Here is a 22,012-nt window from a genome sequence, read left to right as displayed (position 1 = left end):
AGAAGGCCAAATGTGCTTTCAGCTTTATTCTACCATATAATTCAACATGTACATTCTCTCTGATTTTCTTTTCAGCCTGATGAATATGATATCATGGTTAGAGAGCTTGGGTTTGAGATGAAAGTGCAACCCTCTAATAGAATGAAAACTGAAGAAGAGGTGGCAAAAGAAGAAAAAGAGAGACTCCTAAAATTGGAGGTATTTTTGCATATTGCGTTGAAGAAGCCTTGCATGACTGCATTTTATGATTCACTAGCTTGGGTACCCGAAATTTAGTTGTACAAAATGCATAAGGTTGTGGGTGAACTCCCAACTCACATCATGCCAGGTTAACCCCAAAAAAACTCCCTCAGTACTTAAAGTTTGTTATATTGGCCAAGTTTGCTCTGGATGCATAATTGGGGGGGAGGGGGGGGGGTTACAGTATGCTCTCTAGCTATAGAGTAAACTACAACTCCCACTATGGTGAGTCAATCTCCTCAAACCTATCCAGTAGGTTGAGTTAGTCTGTCTGCCAAATTTGGTCCAGGACCATCATTAGTTTAGGTCACAGTTTCTCTGGTTGTGGGTGAACTACAAGTTCCAGAAAAGAAGGTCAGTTCCTTGCAAACCCTTCCAGTAATCCAATTTTGGCATATCAGATATATGTGCCAAGTTTGGCCCAGGTCCATCGGTGTTTGGGTTCACAGTGTTCTCTGGATGTAGGTGAACTACAACTACCCCAAATCAAGGTGAATTTCCCCCAAAGACCTCCAGTATCTTTTGCTGGTCATGGGGGCTCTGTGTGCCAAGTTTGGTCCAATTCCATCTTTGGTGAAATTCAGAGTGCTCTTTGATTGCAGATGAACTATAAATCCCAGGACTTACAACTCCAAAACATTTAGACAAATTCCCCTCACAACCCACCAGTATTCAAATTTGGGCATATCAAGTATGCATGCCAAGTTGGTTCCAGATCCATCATTGTTTCGGTTCATAGTGAGCTCTGGATGTAGATTAACAACAATTCCTCTAAATCCCTCCAAAGACCGCCAGTATTTTTTGTTGGTCATGGGGGTTTGTGTGCCAAGTCAGTTCCATTCTGAACTCCATCATTGGTGGAGCTCAGAGTGCTTTTAGATTGCAGGTGAACTATATATTCCAGTACCTACAACTCCTATAAATCATGGTGAATTCTCCCCAAACCTCTCTAGTATGTTCAATTGCTGATCAATTCTTCTGTTTGCTGTCTGCCATAGAAAAGAGTAGGAAAGGGTTAAGGGAGATGCAGTGGGCAGAGTCATGCAAATTCTACACCAATTGAGAGAGACACCAGGATACCTGTGGTAGAGGAAAAACAGAAAATCTAGGATGAAATTGTCCCCGTATGAAAGCCTTCACTTGGGTAGTGGACAGAAATGTTTCACCTCTATAATATGAATGCACATTTGTCAGTTACACAGATATATAGGCATGGTATAATGGCCATATAGTTAAGTGTTCCTCAGCATGATACAGTACCTGGCAGGATATTTCCTGTGTCCATGTAGCTTGTTGCTAACATCCTCACTGCCGGCATGCAATTGCTCCAGAGTAAAAAATATTACATGTTACGTTTTCTAGGTTAGAAGTACTATACATACTTAACTCAAGAGAGGGCCATTTGAACACGGGAGGATTTTCTTCTGAAGAAATTTTGAATTGGTTTTGAATTGATCTTCCTTTCTGATTACTATATCTGATTTAATTACCAGTCATTAGTTATTGCCCAGATTTCTACTGGCGTTTGGGGGTATGTTTGTCTGTTCTAAAAGTCCCAACTGCCCACCCTCTTTCTGTCTTCACTGTTTCTGGGGCAAGAAAGAAGCCCATTCCTACATGCCTTTGACCAGTCAAAAATAAGAGGAGTCATAGCATTTCTAAGACACCCATGTAGTGGGGCAGAGGAGTGGGAGCACTTGAATTCTTCTCCAAATTCCATGGAAAAAGGAGTGATATAAATGTTACAAATACAAATAAATGTTTGGCCTTATCTTACACGTCTTAGTGTCTTAGATTCATATGTTGCAATGAAAGATATGACTGCCCATGATTGCTTCCTCCACGATCTAATGAATAATACAAATAGAGCAGGATTTTATCCTGATTTCCTGTGATAGACAGTCAAACCAAATGTTTGTTTATAGCATTATCTTGATTATATTTTTGTATTACAGGCTGACAGGTTACGCCGAATGCGTGGAGAAGATGAACCAGAGACAAAGAAGACTCCCAAGCACATGTCAGCTGATGATCTTGCAGATGGATTCTTGCTGGATAAGGATGATAGACATTTCCTCTCTTACAAAGTATTTTCCTCTCTTTCTTTTTTTAAAAAACAATAGATTTAGAAATCTCATTAAGGTTCAAGGGCAAATAGTTTTTGACTGTATAACTCGGCAAAATTCCAATTTTTGTTCAATAGGTGTCATGCATATCTGGACATGATAGAAGCTTGTTGTTTTCCTATAGTTAGTCTAAGGACCCTTCTATACTGCCATATAATCCAGATTATTTATTTATTTATTTATTTATTTATTTGCAGTATTTGTATTCCGCCCTTCTTACCCCGAATGGGACTCAGGGCAGATCACATTACATACATATAGGGCAAACATTCAGTGCCCATGAACACATCGAATGGAGACAGACAGACAGACAGACACAGAGGCAATTTAACCTTCTCCTGAGGGGATGTTCGATTCTGGCCACGGGGGGAGCAGCTGCTTCATCATCCACTCTGATGGCACTTCCTCACTTCCTCATTCCAACATTGTAAATTAGTTAAACAGTTATCTGCTTTGAACTGGATTATATGAGTCTGCACTGTTATATATATATCAATTCAAAGCAGATATTCTGGATTTTATATGGCAGTGTGGAAGAGACCTGAGTCCCTTGGAGAGCTTCTGCTTAACTAAATGATTGACTTAAATGGATCAATATGCTTGCCAGTATAATAAAGATTTACATGATTTTTCATCCAATCCATGTCCAAATCTGCATAAATCAGCTGTGACAATTGCTTCCATGGAACAGTTTGGGCATAAGGGTTTTCTTAGGTAAGGAATACAGTACTTCTAGGGGTTTTGGGCAGTTTCTCCCTTTGAAATTCACCACTTGACATTTGTTGCCTATCTCCCATCCAGTTACTAACTAACTTATTTTCCAACATCAAATGGGATCAGATGCCCTTAGAATATTTAAGACCATTCCCTCTGAAAGGTTATTGCTTCTGCAAGAGGAGCACTGTAGAGAAGCCCTGGCAGGCCTGAGAGAAAACTTCCATTCAGGCAGGTTCAAGCTGAATGCTATGGTAGTCAACTAGCCAACCAGATTTTTCTTAATTACCGTAAATTGATTTTCTTGCATCTCTTTGAAGCCTCGTATATCTGGCCATCTACTTCCCAGTTTTTACAATTAAAATTAGAGGGTATCAGAACTCCAGTTTGAATCCCAAAGCAGCTAAAACTAGCTGACAGAAAGACTGATTCAGCTGTGATTTTTGACCTGGGAGTAATTGCTATTCAGTTTAGTTGCATTTCTGGAGGTTTCTAAACAGACTGGATGGCCGTCTCCTGGGAGTGCTTTGATGGTATACTGTATTCCTGCCTGGGAGAATGGAGTTGGATTGTCTAGTCTTGGGGGTCTCTAGGATTCGTTGAGTCTAAGTCCTTTGATTAATACACCTATCTATTAAATAGGATGGCAAACCAAATATTGAAGATAATGAAAATGAAATGAATGAAAAAGAGGGAGAAGAAAGTGAAGAAGAATCTGATGTTGAACCCGAATCTGTTGACAGTTATTCTGATTGTGAAGATGATATGGAGGAAGCCCATATAAGTGAAGCACAGGAAAGGCAAATTAAGTGTAACAAAAATAAATTGCAAACTAAGGCACAAAGTTCTATCAAGGAAGCTGCCAAGCTGGAATTGCCATATTTGTTTGATGGTAAGGAAGGAAAATACTTTATTCAAATTGTATTGAATGTATTCTATGGAGAAGCATTGGGCTTTTATTTGACTGGTAGGATAGTGTGCAATATTTGTTCTTGTAAAGAAATTAAACAATATAATGCTTTAATCTCGTGGCTGAGGATCTAAGGAGAAAATATGATTCACCACAACAAATTAAATCTATAATAATCAAATCCACAGAAAGTGAAACCTGCAAATGTGGCAGGTCACCTATACATACATAATGGAATACGTAAAAGCTGCACATTGCTGAGAAACAGCTGTTTTCTAGGTAGCAAAGCACAGCGGGCCTCTCTAATCCGAGTGCTTGCTGGGAGGAAAAGGTCTCGTCCCTCCTGGCAAGTACCCACTGCATGTTGCTGCCTAGAAAAACGGCTGTTTCTCAACAACGCGCAGCAGGCCTCTCCAAGCGGGCGGGGGCGGGGGGGGGGGCACGGCTGGCACGTTGGATAATATAAGGTGTCAGATAAGCGTTAGTCGAATATCCAAGACTCTAGTGTACACATAGCCAGAAGATAATTTTATACAATATTTGTAATAATTTTGTTCCTAAAAACAAAATGTGCATATTGAAACATTCAAAAATGAAAAATGTCACTATCTCAGTCATCCATGTGGACGATTTTGCATTTTGGAGTATTGTATTTTGTAAATCTGGATAAGAGATGCTCAGCCCTTATTTTGTGTTTGATTTAGTTTTTTCAGTATGATTTCATAGCTATACTGTTGCATAAAAATATGTGGGAATTGATATGTCTGTTATAATATTGCAAATGTGTTGCTCTTCTGTAGCAACTTAAAGCTTCTAGTTTTTCTTTGTAACCAGATCACATTTTTCCTCTGTGATATAATGAATACCATTGCCATGTTTTTCATTTTTACAATAGCTCCAGATTCTTTTGAACAATTTAAGGCTTTGTTGTCAGAAAAACCAATAGAAGAACAGCTACTTGTGATAGAAAGAATTCAGAAGTCAAATCATCCAAGCCTTGCAGTGGGAAACAAAGCAAAGCTAGAAGTATGTTTTTACCATCACACTATTCAAAGAACAAACTGGGAAAAAATGTTTTCGATTAAATGAAACAAAGTAAGTTGCATTCAACAGTTCCTTTGCTAATTGCCTTCAAATTATATTTCTTAGAAACTGTTTGCATTCCTTCTGGAGTACGTTGGGGAACTGGCATGTATGGAGCCACCTGAACTGAAAGCAATTGACAGCCTTGTCCCGTAAGTTTAGTGTAGTTATATTTTCATATTTCCGTGTATAAAGGAGAATGGCTAACAGCATACACACATATTTCATTGTACTCTATCTCCTTGTTTAGCCTCTTGTGGCTGGTAGTGCTTTGAGCTGGTATAACAGGGCAGAGGGCAGCTGAAAGTAGCCAGGAATTGGGCAACTCCTGAGGGTTCAGGGACCATATTTGCCTTTCTCTGGATCTTTGCCTACCCAAATATTTTAATCATCTATAATGACAGATCATACTCCCCAGAGGCCACTTGGAGTACAAGTTGCCCGATATAATTTACTAGGCCCTCGGGTCACTTTTTGATTCTAAAAAAGAGGCAAAAATTGCTGTTTTGCAATATTAATAAAAAAAGAATTCTAGAATCTAGAAGGGTTCACTGTATATCCTGAAATTCATAGCATTGAATTATGCCCAATGTCACATTCTGGCATACACATTTTATTTTTTTGAACTACGTAAATTGCATTTTGCGGACATGTTCAGATTAAGCAAAAATAATAATTTTAGGTCTAGTTTTTTGAAATAAGAAAATAGTTGGAGTCTCAAAGGCCCAAATGTTATGTTATTGTTTACTCTTGGCCAATTAATATTGTCTTTAAGGGGAGAAAGTACAGTGTTTAGATGTTTAAATATTGCACTGACTTGACTCTCTTGTTAACAGGACCTTGTATAATCTTTGTCAGATGTTCCCTAAAGCTGCAAGTAATCATGTTAAGTTTATTCTTCAAGATGCTGTTCATGACTTGGAAAAAATCCAAGAAGTTAAAAGCTGCATGCCCTTTCCAGGGTTAAAAATGGTATATTTTATTTTGTCTTATTTGCTGTGCTTACTTATTTTCAAAGTAAATCTGATAGTTTACTGTAAATGGTTTTATAATAATTATATCATTTCATCTAAAAGAGAATTCAAATGGTTGAGTGAATGAAGGAAAATGTAACTTTTAAACAGTATACAATCCTTCGAACAAGAGACTGTGTGCATACAGCATGATGATGTCTCTTGAGTCCATAGACCAGAATTCCCAAAGGAGGCAAGTATCCTCCAGATGTTTGGAATGAAACTTCCATCAGTCCAAGACAACTTATTCAGTGGTCAAGAGACCACCAGGGAGTGTAGTTCAGAACATTTGCAGAACCATTTGGGGATAGCTACAGTAAAAATAAGAAAAGTGGTTTGTATGTATGTATGTATGTATGTATATAAACACACACACACAGAGGGAGGAGATTAGATTGTGTCAATCTACCACCAAGTCTAAAAATAATTGATACATGAACATTCATGTCCCATTGAAAACCTAAACAGTGGGTAGGAGCATGCTGATAGATGGCAAGGGAAAGCAGAACTTTACCTATCCTGTTATTATAGAATCCTAGAGCATGTAGTATGAAGGACAAGTTTGTGAAGGTACATTGTGTTCAAAGGAACCTCTTCGTTCGCAAAAATACGAAGTTTTAAAACGTTTCTTAAAACCAGTTCAATAAAGAGTGGACATGTTCACTAGCCAGAGAAGAATGCTTGTTTGATTCTGACCACTTATACTGTAGAGAAGAGTTATCTGGGAGAAGATTTAAGAAGAGTTAATATTTTTTCATTCATATATGTATGTGTGTGTATGTATATGTGTGTGTATACACACACACACACACACACATTCACATACACACACATATATATAGGAATATATATTCAGCTGCACAGAGTTTATTTTGGGATGTGCTTTTTTGTGTGTCCCTTGAAACCATCCAGCATCGATACTTCTAATAGAAGTCATACATGGACATTTTCAGGACTTCTGTGTGCGTGTGTACATGCAAAAAATAAATTAGCTGAGTTCATTCATGAGTAACAAATCTGTATGTCTGAGATGGAGCTCCCATGTTACATATTAATTAAAAGTCAGATGGCCTCATAGAGACTTAGCATTTCGAGTAGTGGTTCTCAACCTGTGGATCCCCAGATGTTTTGGCCTTCAACTCCCAGAAATCCTAACAGCTAGTAAACTAGCTGGGATTTCTGGAAGTTGTAGGCCAAAACACCTGGGGACCCACAGGTTGAGAACCACTGATTTAGAGCAAGATGTCTAGGAATTGCAGGAAGTAGTTATGGAGAAATAAAAACATCATTGCCATGTAGTTGCATTGTTGAGAATGTACTGCACTGGGACCAAGGCAGGATCATTCATTTAGTGTAAGAATAATGCCAAACCGGGCACTAGCATCCATCTTTAACATATTCCTAAGTTGTTGCTTAATTACACACATTGCTAAACAGATATCGTTTGTGCCCCTTTCGTTAACAGTGAATTTTTACTCTTACAGTTCATATATTTGAAAATTATTGCTGCACTTTTTCCAACCTCTGATTTTTGGCACCCGGTCGTAACACCATCAGTGGTATATATGAGCTTGCTACTTACCAAGGTATGTTAATAATATTTTTCATTATTTCAGACTTCCATAAGCTTGCACAGGTGTGCAAAGATATTCACTAAAATTTTAGTTAGTAATCAATATTATCTATAAAAATAAAATCCACTTGACTGTCTCATCTGTTTGCAAATACAATGGCACAAAGTTCTTAGAAAAAACCTTTCCCTTGGAAGAAGCTATTTCTACAAAGTTTCCCTGAGTCGCTACTGGGAGATGTTGGTGGGGTATAAATAATAATAATAATAATAATAATAATAATAATAATAATAATAATAATAATAATTATTATTACACTTCTTTCCCAAAATGTTGTAAGATCTTTCTACATTGTATAAGTTTCATGGGTAGCATGGAATAACAACTGGGGAAATGGCATGGAGTTTTAATTTTCCAACATTTTGAAACTCAATATATTTTATTAATTAGATATCAGTATCTATAGTGAATGATTTTAATTACTGAATCCTTTTGGGTATAGTAAGTGATATGTGGAATCTCTGAAAGATGAAAATAAAATATCAATGAAAGTACTATATGGCATAAGAACCCTATAATGTAATATCTGTGGAGTACTAGAGATTAGATGTCAATATTGGTGGACACATAGCGATTGCATGGGCCTGATCAGATGACTTTTACATTAAATTGGGGTGGAGTGCTCTTCATATGCAAAGGATGAAGAGGCTTGCATACCAGGCAATTTTGAGAATTTGCCTGCCTGCAATAAAACCAAAAATTTGTCTTTAAGAGTGACTCAAATATGGCATGTGGCCCAAACAAGGTTTGCTTAAGGTCTTTGCACTTGCCTTCCCTGAAGATTTTTAAGCAGAGGTTGGATGGCCCTCTGTTGGGGGTGCTTTGATTCTGTGTTCTTGCATGGCAGGGGGTTGGACTGGATAGCTCTCGTGGTCTCTTCCAACTCTATAATTCTATGATTCTGTGGACTCAAAATTAACATCAATTACAAATTGCATCAGAGACATAGAAGATAAGGCCAATGAAGCATTAGAACTCTTTCATGAGGGCTGCATTTGAAAATTAGAACAAGTAAACAGTTTGTTGACCACTAATATGTAAGGCCTTGAAAATAAAACTCAAGTGTTTACGTATTTGAATTAGAGGATTTCTGGACCAAGTAGAACAAGGAAATTTATCCAGATTTATTCTCACTTGGCTTAATAGCATAGATCCAGGCCTCCAAGCAACTGACATTGAGAGAATGTATTCAAAAACTACCTTCAACACAAGGACAAATTTGTCTGGCAAATACATTATTCTTTGCTTCACAAGCGACCCCAAAAAGTACAAGTAATTGCTAAAAAAAGTAATAAAAAATCCATCAACAATCTTAAATATTTGGACAATAGTATTCAAATATTTCAAGACCTCTACCCTGAAATGCTTTTGTCCTCCTTAAAAACCATACAAGAAATATCAGAAGATGTTATTCTTTGGGAGGGAAGCAATGCAAATAAAGTATTAGACCACAAACTAGAGAGATTTCATTATTCAAATAAAAAACATTAAGGAAGGAAGAGAAACCAATATTTTAATCATATTTGAATACAGTATGTATATTTAATATAAAATAGAAATTCTTTGCAAATGCTGAATATCTTCTGCTTAATTAGGAGGATTGCAAGATGGCGCCGGAGTAATCAGACGTGCCTAATTGAGCTCCGGTATCTTTGTTGTTTTTATATTTTTAAAGTTTTAAAGTTTGCCTTATTTTATTAGTATTTTATTTTATCGCATCTCTTGCAACTAATCTTTGCCTCTGCAAATGGGGAATAAGAAAAACAAGAAGAAATGGACAAGGACAAGCCCAGAGACACTAAAACATCAAAAACCTTCTAAACAACTCAAGATAGATGATCTATTTGTGGAAACCGTGAGTACGCCAGAATTGAACTCATTATTTACCGATAACAGCTTCTTATCCTTGGATAAAGAAAACAGAAACTCCGGTAACAACTCCACAGCATATCAAGAAGGAGTGTCCTTGGATTTGTGTAGAGGAGATACGCCTGGAACAAGCTCACTAATTACTGAGTTAAAACAACCTGAGCTGTTGCAGCAGACGAACTCCACCAGTGCATTGATGCAGCAATGTTTACTGACTGTTAAAACAGTGACATTTATTTTTGATAAACTAAAGAATGTAGCAAATCAGATTGAGCAGCTCAGACTGTCTTTTGACTCTTTTGTCCAGAGGAATACGGCCCTAAGAGAAAGCACAGTTCAGGCTGATGGCATGGGGCCCAGAAGGGAGGCAACGGACGAAAAGCCTTGCACAAAGGCAACTAGGGGCTACTCACTTACTTCTACTAAGTGTAATAGGATCCTACAAGCAAACCAGATAATGCTGCGAATTGCTCATAACAACATAAATAAGGGCAGATGGAGGTCATTCAGAGCTATTAGAACATCGTTGGGTCAGTTACTACATATACATCCCCAAAGTGTTGACCTGCTTAAAGTTGAGTGGCTACCCCAAGTATCTGCAGATAAGAAAATCGTAATGACCTTTGAACAATCAACATTACCATCTATGCTGATGAAGATGAAGCTCTTCCTGCTTAAATTCCAAATAGCTCCCATGAGGGTTTTCCGTGACCTGGACATCAGCCCACTGATAACTCCCATGCATGGTGATGACATGCCTGTGGAAGTGGGCAGACCCAGCCTATTAGCCCCCAGGGAGACTTCTGGCAGGAATAGGCCACAGTCCAGTCCAGCCAAGGCTGACAGCAAACCAACACAGAATCAGTCTACGATCCTGAGCAGTGCAACCTGTGGTGATCAGCGAGACATTGACTTTGGATTGGATCATCTTGAGACTGTAGCGACCACCATAGGGGACATGGTTGAGCCATTGGTGGGCTTAATGTCCACTGATGAGTCCCCACAGGCTGAGATGGACTTAGAAGTGGGCCCTGTTAATGTTAATGACCTACTGGAGCTGAATGAGGAGGACGAGACCCCCACCTTGTCTCCAATACAGGTCTTGGTACCTAGGAGGGATGACAGCAGACCCCCTATCCATGATCTACCTCCCAGGGAAGGAATGAGTGTACCCTCAACATCAAGACAGAATAATACTACTGCTGAAGAAATACAACAACTACAACATCTGCGGCAAACCAGAAAGGAGAAAAGAGATCCCCACAACAACTGTGTTTTCAATGGGGATATTGGTGGCATCGTACCAGCCTCAGACATGAATTGACTGTCAGAATCTTCAATACTCATACAACCTGGCCAACCAGAACACTTAGAGACAGTAAGACCAATCCAGATTGTAACCTGGAATGTAGCTGGCTGGAAAGAGATTGTTGATTGTGAACTGGTGAGATTCTTATCTGATTTTGAGATAATAGCACTACAAGAGACTTGGCTGGTAGAAGGGGTTGACCCAATACAATTACCTGGATTTCAATGTTGGCACACACCTGCTCAGAAAAGAGGGAACAAAGGGCGTGCCTCAGGGGGCCTATGTATATGTATTAAGGAGGAATTACAGTGGCAAGGGGAGAGATTGTGCAAGGGGGATGATATCCACAATATATTGGCCATTAAGTTTAGTTATAAAGAAATGGAGCTTATATTGATAAATGTCTATATCCCACCACTCACATCCTCCTATTACAGTCCTGATGCCTGGGTACAGCTAGAGATAATAGTGGAAGAACTAACAGTAGCGTATACCCAAGCAATAATTATTTTACTTGGAGATTTTAATGCTAAATTAGGCCCATCTATACATGATCTAGCCCAATATGGTGGCCTTCCACATGATTTTATTAAAAATCACCCAAAATGGTACTCAAGAGACAAAAAGATCAATAGGTCTGGTATAAGTCTGGCATCACTGATCTTGAAGTGCAATTTACAAATCCTAGGAGGTAAGAACAATAACAATAATTATAATTATATATACCCCTATACATTTCATTCTAGCCATACAAGCAGTGCCTTAGATTTTATATGTGTCTCAACAGGCAAGGCCAATCTTTTTTCACAGATCAAAGTACTTTTGAGGGAAGAAAGTGACCATCAACCAGTGTGTGTGAAATTCTTGGGCCCCTCAGATTTAAGACCAAATAATAGGAATGATAACTGGATTATGGCCAACACTGAGGTGATACAAAACAAAAGACTTGCCTGGACCAAAGTAGACATGACAGCAATAGCCAATAGCCTCAAAACAGAGGATATTACAAACTGGAACTCAATAATTCAGTCACACTCAGCAGATTGGCAGACAGTCTCTAATGCATTTACAAATATCTGTGGCAGTCTAAAGGAACATCTTGTCACAAAATCCACTCCTAAAGGTCCTTACTTGAGCAGAGTGCCCTGGTTTGACAAAGAATGCCAACTTCAGAGAACAAAGCTGAGATTGGCAATGAGACGTGCTCAGGGACAACATCTTGTAAATCCTCAATTAGAAATGCTAACCCTGAGACGAGAATATAAGAAACTTATAAAAACAAAAAAGAAAAATCATACAGTCTCGATCTGGTCAGGGCTTGAGTGCTCAGCTAAGAGTCACAACTCAGCTATCTTTTGGCACACAGTAGCTGGAATTTTGAAGGAAAGGAAATTTACATTTGACATACCTATTCCTGCAGAGGACTGGGAAAATTACTACTCCCACCTGTTTGCCTCCACAGAACCTACAGAGACACAGTCACGAGGTAAAGATCTATCAATAAAAGCCCTGCCCCTTTGGCCACCAGTAACAGAAGATGAGATCAGATGTATTATAAATAATTTGAAGACCAATAAAGCCCCAGGGGAAGATTATTTACCCGCTGAGCTATTTAAAACACATCTGGATTGGTGGGCCCCCCTGTTAGCAGGCTTATTTACACACATAAATAACATCTGCCAGATTCCAGTTGGATGGAAGATGGCTATAGTTGTCCCGGTTTACAAAAAAGGGAACAAAAAAGACCCTGGTTCCTACAGGCCAATTAGCCTAATTGATATTGTGGCCAAGATATATGCCAGATATCTCCTGAACAGAGCTGAATGCTGGGAAAAAGAAAAACATATCCTTGTTGAAGAACAGGCTGGCTTCAGGCAGAATAGATCAACTATTGACAATTGCTTTGTTTTAAATCATACAATTGCAAAATATGTCAGCAGAGGGAAACAACTGTATGCTGCTTTTATAGATCTTAGTGCAGCATTTGATACTGTAAATAGAGAGACGTTATGGAAAAAATTAACTGATCTCAATATGGAACCCAGACTGCTGGCACTAATCAAAGCACTTTACACAAACACCTTCCTGAAAGTGCGATTCGGGACGCAAGGAGCCATGACAAACAGTGTAGAAACATACAAAGGGGTTAGACAAGGATGTATATTAGCACCACTGTTATTTAGCTTATACGTAAATGATCTCCCCGAACAGCTGAAGGACCCAGAGGTACATATGCCTAAGTTGTGTAAAACACACTTTAACATCCTACTATATGCCGATGATATGATTTTATTATCATACTCGCAAGTCGGGCTACGTAGGCTGCTGAGAAGATTTAACACTTATTGTCATAACAACGCTCTAACTATTAATAAATCAAAGTCAAAAATAATGGTATTTGGCAAACGACATAACAGACATAGCTGGTTCCTGGATGGTGAATCAATAGAGCAAGTTTGCACTTTCACGTACCTGGGAATTGTTTTTTCTGAGACTGGCTCTTGGCTACCACATCATCAAAGAAGCTCAGTCAGGGCAAGAGTACGTGTAAACCAACTGCTTAAATTAACAACTCACAGCCAACCAGGATCTTTAGACCCACTTCTTAAAGTGTATAAAGCGAAGGTTACCCCCATGCTTTTATATGGAGCTGAAGTTTGGGGTCTAAACCAGGTACCATTATTAGAGCAATCACAATCACAGCACCTGCGAAGTTTTCTAGGAGTAGACAGGACGACTCCAGCTGCTGCAGTAAGAGCGGAACTGGGAGTATACACAGTTGATGGCTTATCTAAAATCAGGGCCTACAACTACTGGATAAAATTGATTGCCATGGCAAATGATAGACTGCCAAAACTGTGCCTGTTAGAGCAGATAGAAAATCAACATCAGTCCTCTTGGCTAGTTCATCTGACAAAATACATTAGTAGTTGTGGACTTCCGATTCGGTATCCAAATCTCTTAGAAGAACTAGACCCAAAAATAGTGGCTCAACGAGTACTGGATATAGAAGGCCAAAAAGACATTGCTACCCTGAGTAAAGCTGGCTCATTGAAATGGTTAAGCCGTTTTAAACATACAGTAGAATCTCACTTATCCAACACTCGCTTATCCAACATTCTGGATTATCCAACGCATTTTTGTAGTCAATGTTTTCAATATATCATGATATTTTTGTGCTAAATTCATAAATACAGTAATTACAACATAACATTACTGCACATTAAACTACTTTTTCTGTCAAATTTGTTGTCTAACATGATGTTTTGGTGCTTCATTTGTAAAATCATAACCTAATTTGATGTTTAATAGGCTTTTCCTTAATGCCTCCTTATTATCCAACATATTCACTTATCCAACATTCTGCCGGCCCGTTTATGTTGGATAAGTGAGACTCTACTGTACTTTCCAAACAGCCAGGTATCTAAAGACAGAAATGCCTAAACATCTCAGGAGGGTATTTACCAGAGCCCGTTTTGAGCAGCTGGATACGATGGTCAAACACGGAAGGTTTAATCATGTTCCATACAACGAACGATTTTGTATTTGTGGAGCATCAGAGGTGGAGGATATTGCACATGTTTTGTTCAGCTGTGAATTGTATAAGAAAGAGAGACACCAATGCCTCGGGCCATACATTATTCACAAAACACACTGGGACCCACATATTAAAATTTCATTTTTGTTGGCCGGCCAGAATCCTAAAATAACACACAAAACAGCCCTTTTCCTATTCAAAGCCACACAACTGAGAATTGCATATCTGGAATCAATTGGGGTAAACTGTGCAGGTGATGCAGATATTTGACCTGAACGGGGTCTTGTTAACAGCTTGTTTATTTTAACTTCTTTTTTTACCGCGGGTTGTATGTTGTATGTTGTATGTATGTCTATGTGTTAAATGTTTTGATACGGCCGATGGGCTAATCAATAAAACGTGATTTGATTCTGCTTAATTAGGCATGCACTATAACATAAGGTTGGTTTTCAGTAATCTGTAATTCTGTGTGTGTTTTAGTGCCCGGTAACAACATTACAAGATGTTGTCAAGGGATTGTGCATTTGCTGCCTCTTCTTGGAATATGTATCCTTGTCTCAAAGATTTGTTCCAGAACTTATCAATTTTCTTTCGGGAATTCTTCACATGGCTGTACCCAACAGAAAGGAACAAGGTAAAGATTTTACTCCTGACTTACAGAAAGGTGACCCCTCCTCTGTCCTTATACATCCCATGTAATTCTTTGTCTGAAAGATGATGAATCCATGTTTATCATTTTCTTAGTTAGTCATTGGTGTCCCTTCCGATGTGTCGTCTTCTGTATCAATGGGTAGAGCAATCTGCATGAAGATGTCTGCTGTTTCCTTTCTTGAACTACAACTTTTTTTTCTTTCATAATACTGTTGATTTATTCACAACTTTGGTCAAGTCAAGACATAACAAAATCATAGGTCTTCAAAGGGACTAGAATTAATGCGTTAGCAGGTCCATATTATCGGGCATCGGCATGTTTTCCAAAAACGTAATTTCCAATTATAGATTTGAAAGTGTTTAAATGTAAAGTAGGCAATGTAATTCTTTTTTAAAATACAGAAAACCTTTATTTATGGAAAAGATGCATACAACAAACATGATACAAATTAAATGGTAAAAACCCATTAATATCACAGAGAATAATTATGCATCCATTTTAAATATATGGCCATGATCATTTAAATCATACATAAATTATGGCAATATTCCACATTAATAAAGGTTTGTTTCTTTTAAGAACATCCACATAACTTCAGTTGATGCACAATGCAGCAGACAATTGCTAACAGATTCACATCCTAGTAGTCAGATATTGAAAGGCCTATATTGATTACAAGTTGCTGTTTGGACACAGTTCAGAGTGTTGGCTTCAGTTTCTAAAGCCCAAAGGAGCTTGGATCTGCCTATCTGTGGGACTGCCTGTTTTTAGGAGGCATGTTTAATCAGCACATGAAAGATGAGTGTCACTTTTGTCGCTCCCTGACTATAGAACACATTTCTCCTAGAGTTAAAATCTATTCCTGCTGTCAATCCTTTTAGCAAGCATGTAACGCCATATCTGCAATCTGTCCATTTAAATTGTTCTGATGTCTGTACATGAGTCCTCAACTTTCACAAATTTTACTTCTGCAGATTTGATTATTTGAAAGTTTCATCCACCATAAATGTTATCGGAATTGTTTATCTCTGAATGCTTCAGAATCTATAGATTTACATAGCTTAATGTTCAATGGCAATTCAAACTAATATTGTCTACATTCCTCTCTTCCAGGCTATACTTTGATATATCCTTTTGGGTCATTAAAGAACCAGTTAGACCTACTTGTGGTCTCTGAAAAAGCAGACAGTGAAACTTGGCAAAAACAGAGTTTTCCACTTCATATGATAAGTCGATTAAAAGAAAAAAGCAGAACAGAAATGAATCATCTTCGGTATGTGAGAAACGTACAATTATGTGAGAAATCAGTTTAATCTATTGAGTTCTGGACAATTATGTTGTGTCATTTGGACATATTAGGCATCCAGAAAGATGTATTATTCTCTTCTAACCACTCAAGAAGGCAAGAATGATATGATGCAGATTTCATTAACTTTCAGCTCCTCTCTCAGTTCATTCCTTATCTCACTTTAACAATGGTTCTGTAGTGCTTCAAAACTTTTTCCTGTTCCTTTTCTGAAATTGTGAACTTTTTTACTTTTCCCATCTTCCACTTCGCTGCTTCTTAACTTTAGTTCTGCATGATTCATATTGTGTATTTCTCTTGGGCATCTTCTCTCCTCCTGGCAAGTACTTCATTTTGTCAAAGAATATCAAAAGCATGAAGGAGACCACTTTAAATTGTGTGTCTGACTCCAGCATAACACTAAGTGCATTTCTACACTCCTCCATAATGCAGTCTACTGTGAAAGAAGCAACGTGGGGCACCTGTGCTTTCCTCACAAACTTACAACAGAAATTGCTATACAGCCCCAAGCAAAAACAGTTTCCAAAACAGTTTCAAGGACTCCACTTTCCAGCCAGTTGCTAAAGCTCCAGAAAGATCAGAGAAAGTGTGCCTCATCAAAAACAGGAGTGTAAGTTGGCAATGGGGAATAGCAGGTCCATCAGATCCCAAATTCATGTCAAATTCCTTGAGAAAATCAGCCAGGCCAGCATAGCCTTCATCTATGGAGCAGTCTCAAGAAGTCTAGGACCAGTTTTCTGCCCTAATATCTCTTGGGAGCTGCATGGACTTCCCACAATAAAAAAACCCAAGTGAATAAAACCTGGAAATAGGTAGCAATTCAATTTTTAATTTGGAAGGAGTGTTTTTTGCTTTTAAAATGTAGTTAAGGATTCTTTAGCCTAACAACAGGATTATTTACCTCCGCAAAGCGAAAGAAAGGCTTCTCGTTTCTTTTTGTCAAGAGAAAGGAAGCTCTGGGGATTATCGGAGGCCCCAGAACAGCCTGGGGAATACATAATAGCCAAAGGGTCACACTTTTCACAACCAGCACTATTTTTGTACTAGTATAATAGAGCCCATCATATTTAGCTATAGCATTACACTGTGATCAATTCTGTAATATACTTTATGAGGACAGAATTTTGGTTTTTTGAAAAGTAATTAGATTAATAAACTTCAGTTCATTTTCAAGATGTAATTTTTCAGAGTGCATCTTGCAAATAGTGACACTAAAGGGCTCTCAGCAGCAACAAGTTAATTGTTAATTGGTAACAAAAACCACACATACAATGTGTGATAAGGCAGAAAGCATTTTGTTACTTAATTAAATAGAATGTTGACACTTTCAATAAAGGGCCGTTCTGTAGTGGTGTAATAGAAGCATTAGAAAAGCAGGGATTGTGTTAATGTAGATTCATAAAATGACCTGTTATTCAGCTCTCTTTTCTGTTGCACCTAGGGCAATGGTTCTCAATCTGTGGATCCCCAGGTGTTTTGGCCTACAACTCCCAGAAATCCCAGCCAGTTTACCAGCTGTTAGGATTTCTGGGAGTTGAAGGTCAAAACACCTTGGGATCCACAGGTTGAGAACAACTGACCCAGGGCTAACTAAAAAAGATAATAATACTAGAAGTACACACAATTAGCACTCTTCATAATTTTTGCAAGAGAAGGCACAGTGTAGTGGATATGTTTGCCTATTCTGTGATTCTGAGAACACTGTCTCTTACGGTGGCTTGGCAGCAGGGATAGAATGACAGTGCAGGTGAACATGTTTGTACCCTTTTGGGAGATGAGTTAGAAATTAACTTGCCAAAAGGGTTCGTAATTAATATGTGTCCTTTGTTGTCAAGCAATCTGTTTAAGAACCCATTCAGTCATATTCTGCAGTGCTTAGAAAGTTAGCAAGATTAAAAGGTAAAAATCTAGGATAACCATATAATTTACTAACATAATGCTTTCCTGTATGTTCAAACCAATTGTAGGCATGTTTTTTATTGAGCTGGAAACTTTATGTGGTTATTTTACCAGAGCTATAACTGAGCTCTTGGAGAGATCTGTCTTTCTCCCTGGTGTTCTTGAGTATAGCAAAACTTCATCTTCTAATCTCTTGTCCTCCCGCTCTCTTCTGTGTTCGTTACTTCATTCTTTCCATAATAATAAAGAAGAGATTGCAAACCCCAGGCATTCCCCACTACAATGTAGGAGTTGCATGACCCAAGATGAGGGTATTAAATTAGCATGAAGAACCAACATATCTAACGCAACCTCACAATTTTCTGTGAAAACGTCCTAAGTTAAAAAGTCTCACTGACATGAATCTCATTGCATAATCTTTGCCCTGTCTAACTTTATACCTAATAGAAATCTCCCTATGATTGTGAGGAATAAAATTCAGCATGAAGGGGTATATGCTACTCTAGGCCCTTTGGAAGAGAAACACAATTTTTCAAAAGTAACACAAATGGAATGATCAATTCAGTAATTTGCACTTTTTAGCCCTGGCTACTTCTCAGACCATTTCAGTGCTAAAAATGGCGGAAAGCATATTTCCTTATACTCTCAGCTGAACTGAGTCCTACAAATTCTTCTCCTGTGGCTTTTTCCCAAAATGAATGCTGTTATGTGTTTTTTAAATGATGTCTCACCATAATATTGTTGTAGATGTCATAATGAGTGACTGTTGTTTTACAGGTTATCATGCCTAGGTCTGTGCCTGGATCTGATAAAGAGATGTGCAGCTATGTATGGATCACTCCCATCTTTCCGTGAAATAGTGCAGCCCATTGAAATACTGCTCAGTTCCCATATGCCAGTGAAGCAATATCCTAAACTACTGCAGGTAAAGACTTGATACTGCCTCATTTAGATTTCATCTGCAGAAAGTATGTTGTCCCTTATTGTTTATTCCAAATTTTATTAGTGCCAAGTCTGTCTCTCAAAATAAGTCCAACTTTGAAGAATGGAAGAATGTTACTGAAAGAAACTATAGAGGTTCTGCTCACCATCATGAATTATATATAGTACTAGCTGTGCCCAGCCACGCGTTGCTGTGGCGAAGTATGGTGGTATAGGAAATAAAGTATTGAGGAATTGGTGGTAGTTAAGGTAAAGGGTCCCCTGGGCTGAGTGGGTTGCTAGGAGACCAAGTGAGCGGAGCTTAGCCTTCTAACTGGCAGCAATTGGATAAAAACAATTATTCCTCTCCCTCTAATTAGGACTTTATTTTTCTTTTCTTTTTGTTGTATCAACCTAGAGGCATGGATGAGGGGTTGTGATGTCAATTTTCGAGGTTGTGGGGTGTTTACTTTTGTTGTTTTGTCCGCTGCCGTGATGCCATCACTCTTTTATATATATAGATTTATGGGCTGATTGTACAGGGTGGGCCAAAAGCCACAAACGTATCTCATGTTTTAATGATCTTTTGAAAATGTTTTTGAAACGATTTTACACATAATGAAATGTGTAATGTTGTCCTACACACACAGAGAGCGAGAGTATATAAGGCTATAGTATTATAAATTAAAAACAAAAATATTAAGCAGTTACTACATATTGAAACCACTTTGTTGTCCCACGGCCTTTCGGCTAAGATCAAGTGTAATATCTGTGTAGTAATACGTCGTAAGCAGAAGATACACATTCTTAACTAGCATATATACCTGGACTAGCCCAGGTTAGGCGTTTTGTAATGCAGTTTATTAGAAATATTCATTGTTTGCTTTTTAATTTTATGAATGGTTCTATTAGAAAATGCATACCCGTGTAATGGGAACTTTTATTAAATCGTACAGCTGATGGACTGCAACTCCCATCAGCTGCAGATCTGCCTGGCTAAAACTCCCATGACCCCACATTTGACCAGCTGCAACTCCCATCAGGCCCACATTTGGTTAGGCTACAACCCACAACTCTCCTAACTGGTCAGACAGCTCTGCTGTCTTGTTGGGCTGCAACTCCCATATCCCCAGCCTGTCTAGTGAAGGGTGTTGAAAGATGCAGCCTGGTAAATAGGCTGATCCATCTGACCAGTTAGTGGTGCTGCACCTTCAGTCATGGGTTGGAGTTAGGTGGATCTCCGGTTGTGGCTGGACTCTTAATTCCTATCATCTTCTATCACGGCTCTCCTGACATCTTGCCAGTATTTTAAGATAGAATGTGAAGGGGGTATGTGTACTAAGTTTGGTCACATGGCTCTCCAGATGTGACTGGACCACAACTCCCTTCATCCTCTATCACCTCCTCCCCCACCAAATCCGGTCAGTAATTGTAGTTATGATGGTTGTGTACAACCAGGTTTGGTCCAGACCCATCAACACATTTAGGAGGCTTTGTCAAACATACATATATGCATATTTTGAATTGTATGTATTAATCATTAAAATGCCTTTTGAAATTGGGGTCTCTTGACATTTTCAGGAATTGTGTGATGATGTTCTGAAGCAGCTGAAAGTCAAAGGGCAATATTGCCCATTAGTGTGTGAAAAGAAAAAGCCAGTGCCTTTGAAGCTGTTTACACCTAAAATAGTGAAAGTGTGAGTATCTCTTGTTCTGGTTGATGTAAGCTGAAAATCATATATCCAATTGGCTGCTATGCCTAGGTAAACTGTGATGCATTACAGATTGCCTATTTAGAAATTGAAGTGGGATTGGCAATTATTTTGTTATGTTTATCTATGTGTTGACTATTCCAGGTGAAATTGATTCAGGGAATGAAAAGGGGAAATGGAGAAAACGTATCTTATTCTAACATTTGCAACATGATTGCACTGCATCTTGCATAAGTAAGAATAAGGGACAATATGAGTGGTGATAAATTATTTTCCATCCTGGCACTACACATCCAAATACAGTAGAGTCTCACTTATCCAACACTCGCTTATCCAACGTTCTGGATTATCTAACACATTTTTGTAGTCAATGTTTTCAATATATTGTGATATTTTGGTGCTAAATTCTTAAATACTGTAATTACTACATAGCATTATTGCATATTGAACTACTTTTTCTGTCAGATTTGTTGTATAACATAATATGGTGCTTAATTTGTAAAATCATAACCTAATTTGGTGTTTAATAGGCTTTTCCTTAATCTCTCATTATCCAACATATTCACTTATCCAATGTTCTGCCGGCCCGTTTATGTTGGATAAGTGAGACTCTACGGTGTTCCCTCGCTACTTCGCGGTTCACTTTTCGCTCCCTCGCTGTTTTGCGGGTTTTCAATTAATATTAATGTACACATTTATCGCAGTATTTTCGCTGTTTCACAGGTTTTTGCTGTGTGCAAAGGGGTTTAGAAGGTGGGGTAATGTAGAAATAAAGGGGGGTGAGGGTAGAGAAGGGTTGGAAATAAAAAAGGTTATTTAGCTTCCATTCTTCTTCTCTGCCGGTGTACTGTATATTGTAACTGCTAAAATAAAGTACAGACTGCATTGTAGTAAGTGGTCTGTGGCTTGTTCTCCTCCACACATAGAATAAATATAGTATCCCTACTTCGCAGATTTTCACTTATTGTGGGTGGTCCTGGAATGTAACCTCTGCGATTACTGAGGGAATACTGTATTTTATAGTAGCCTCTGATTTTGGAGTTTCTAGAATACCATATTTCACCAAATCTAAGATGCCATTAAATGCAA

General features: G+C 38.4%; 1 protein-coding gene across 1 annotated transcript in view; it reads left to right on the top strand.

The window, feature by feature from the left end:
• nop14 (NOP14 nucleolar protein) overlaps window positions 1-22,012 on the top strand; it is a 33,359-nt gene that overhangs the window by 8,497 nt on the left and 2,850 nt on the right. The window contains exons 6-16 of the mRNA XM_003221394.4: window positions 76-198; window positions 2,196-2,327; window positions 3,723-3,972; window positions 4,886-5,016; window positions 5,140-5,225; window positions 5,910-6,045; window positions 7,571-7,672; window positions 14,914-15,067; window positions 16,199-16,358; window positions 19,068-19,215; window positions 20,793-20,908. Of these exons, the coding sequence (XP_003221442.2) occupies window positions 76-198; window positions 2,196-2,327; window positions 3,723-3,972; window positions 4,886-5,016; window positions 5,140-5,225; window positions 5,910-6,045; window positions 7,571-7,672; window positions 14,914-15,067; window positions 16,199-16,358; window positions 19,068-19,215; window positions 20,793-20,908 (1,538 nt within the window). The remainder of the gene's footprint in view (window positions 1-75; window positions 199-2,195; window positions 2,328-3,722; window positions 3,973-4,885; window positions 5,017-5,139; window positions 5,226-5,909; window positions 6,046-7,570; window positions 7,673-14,913; window positions 15,068-16,198; window positions 16,359-19,067; window positions 19,216-20,792; window positions 20,909-22,012) is intronic.

Source organism: Anolis carolinensis, chromosome 5 (genome assembly GCF_035594765.1).
Source record: "Anolis carolinensis isolate JA03-04 chromosome 5, rAnoCar3.1.pri, whole genome shotgun sequence".
In the NCBI taxonomy this organism is placed as follows: Eukaryota; Metazoa; Chordata; class Lepidosauria; order Squamata; family Dactyloidae; genus Anolis; species Anolis carolinensis.
Note: the sequence above shows the minus strand (reverse complement) of the source record. Positions and strands in the feature narration are given on the sequence as shown.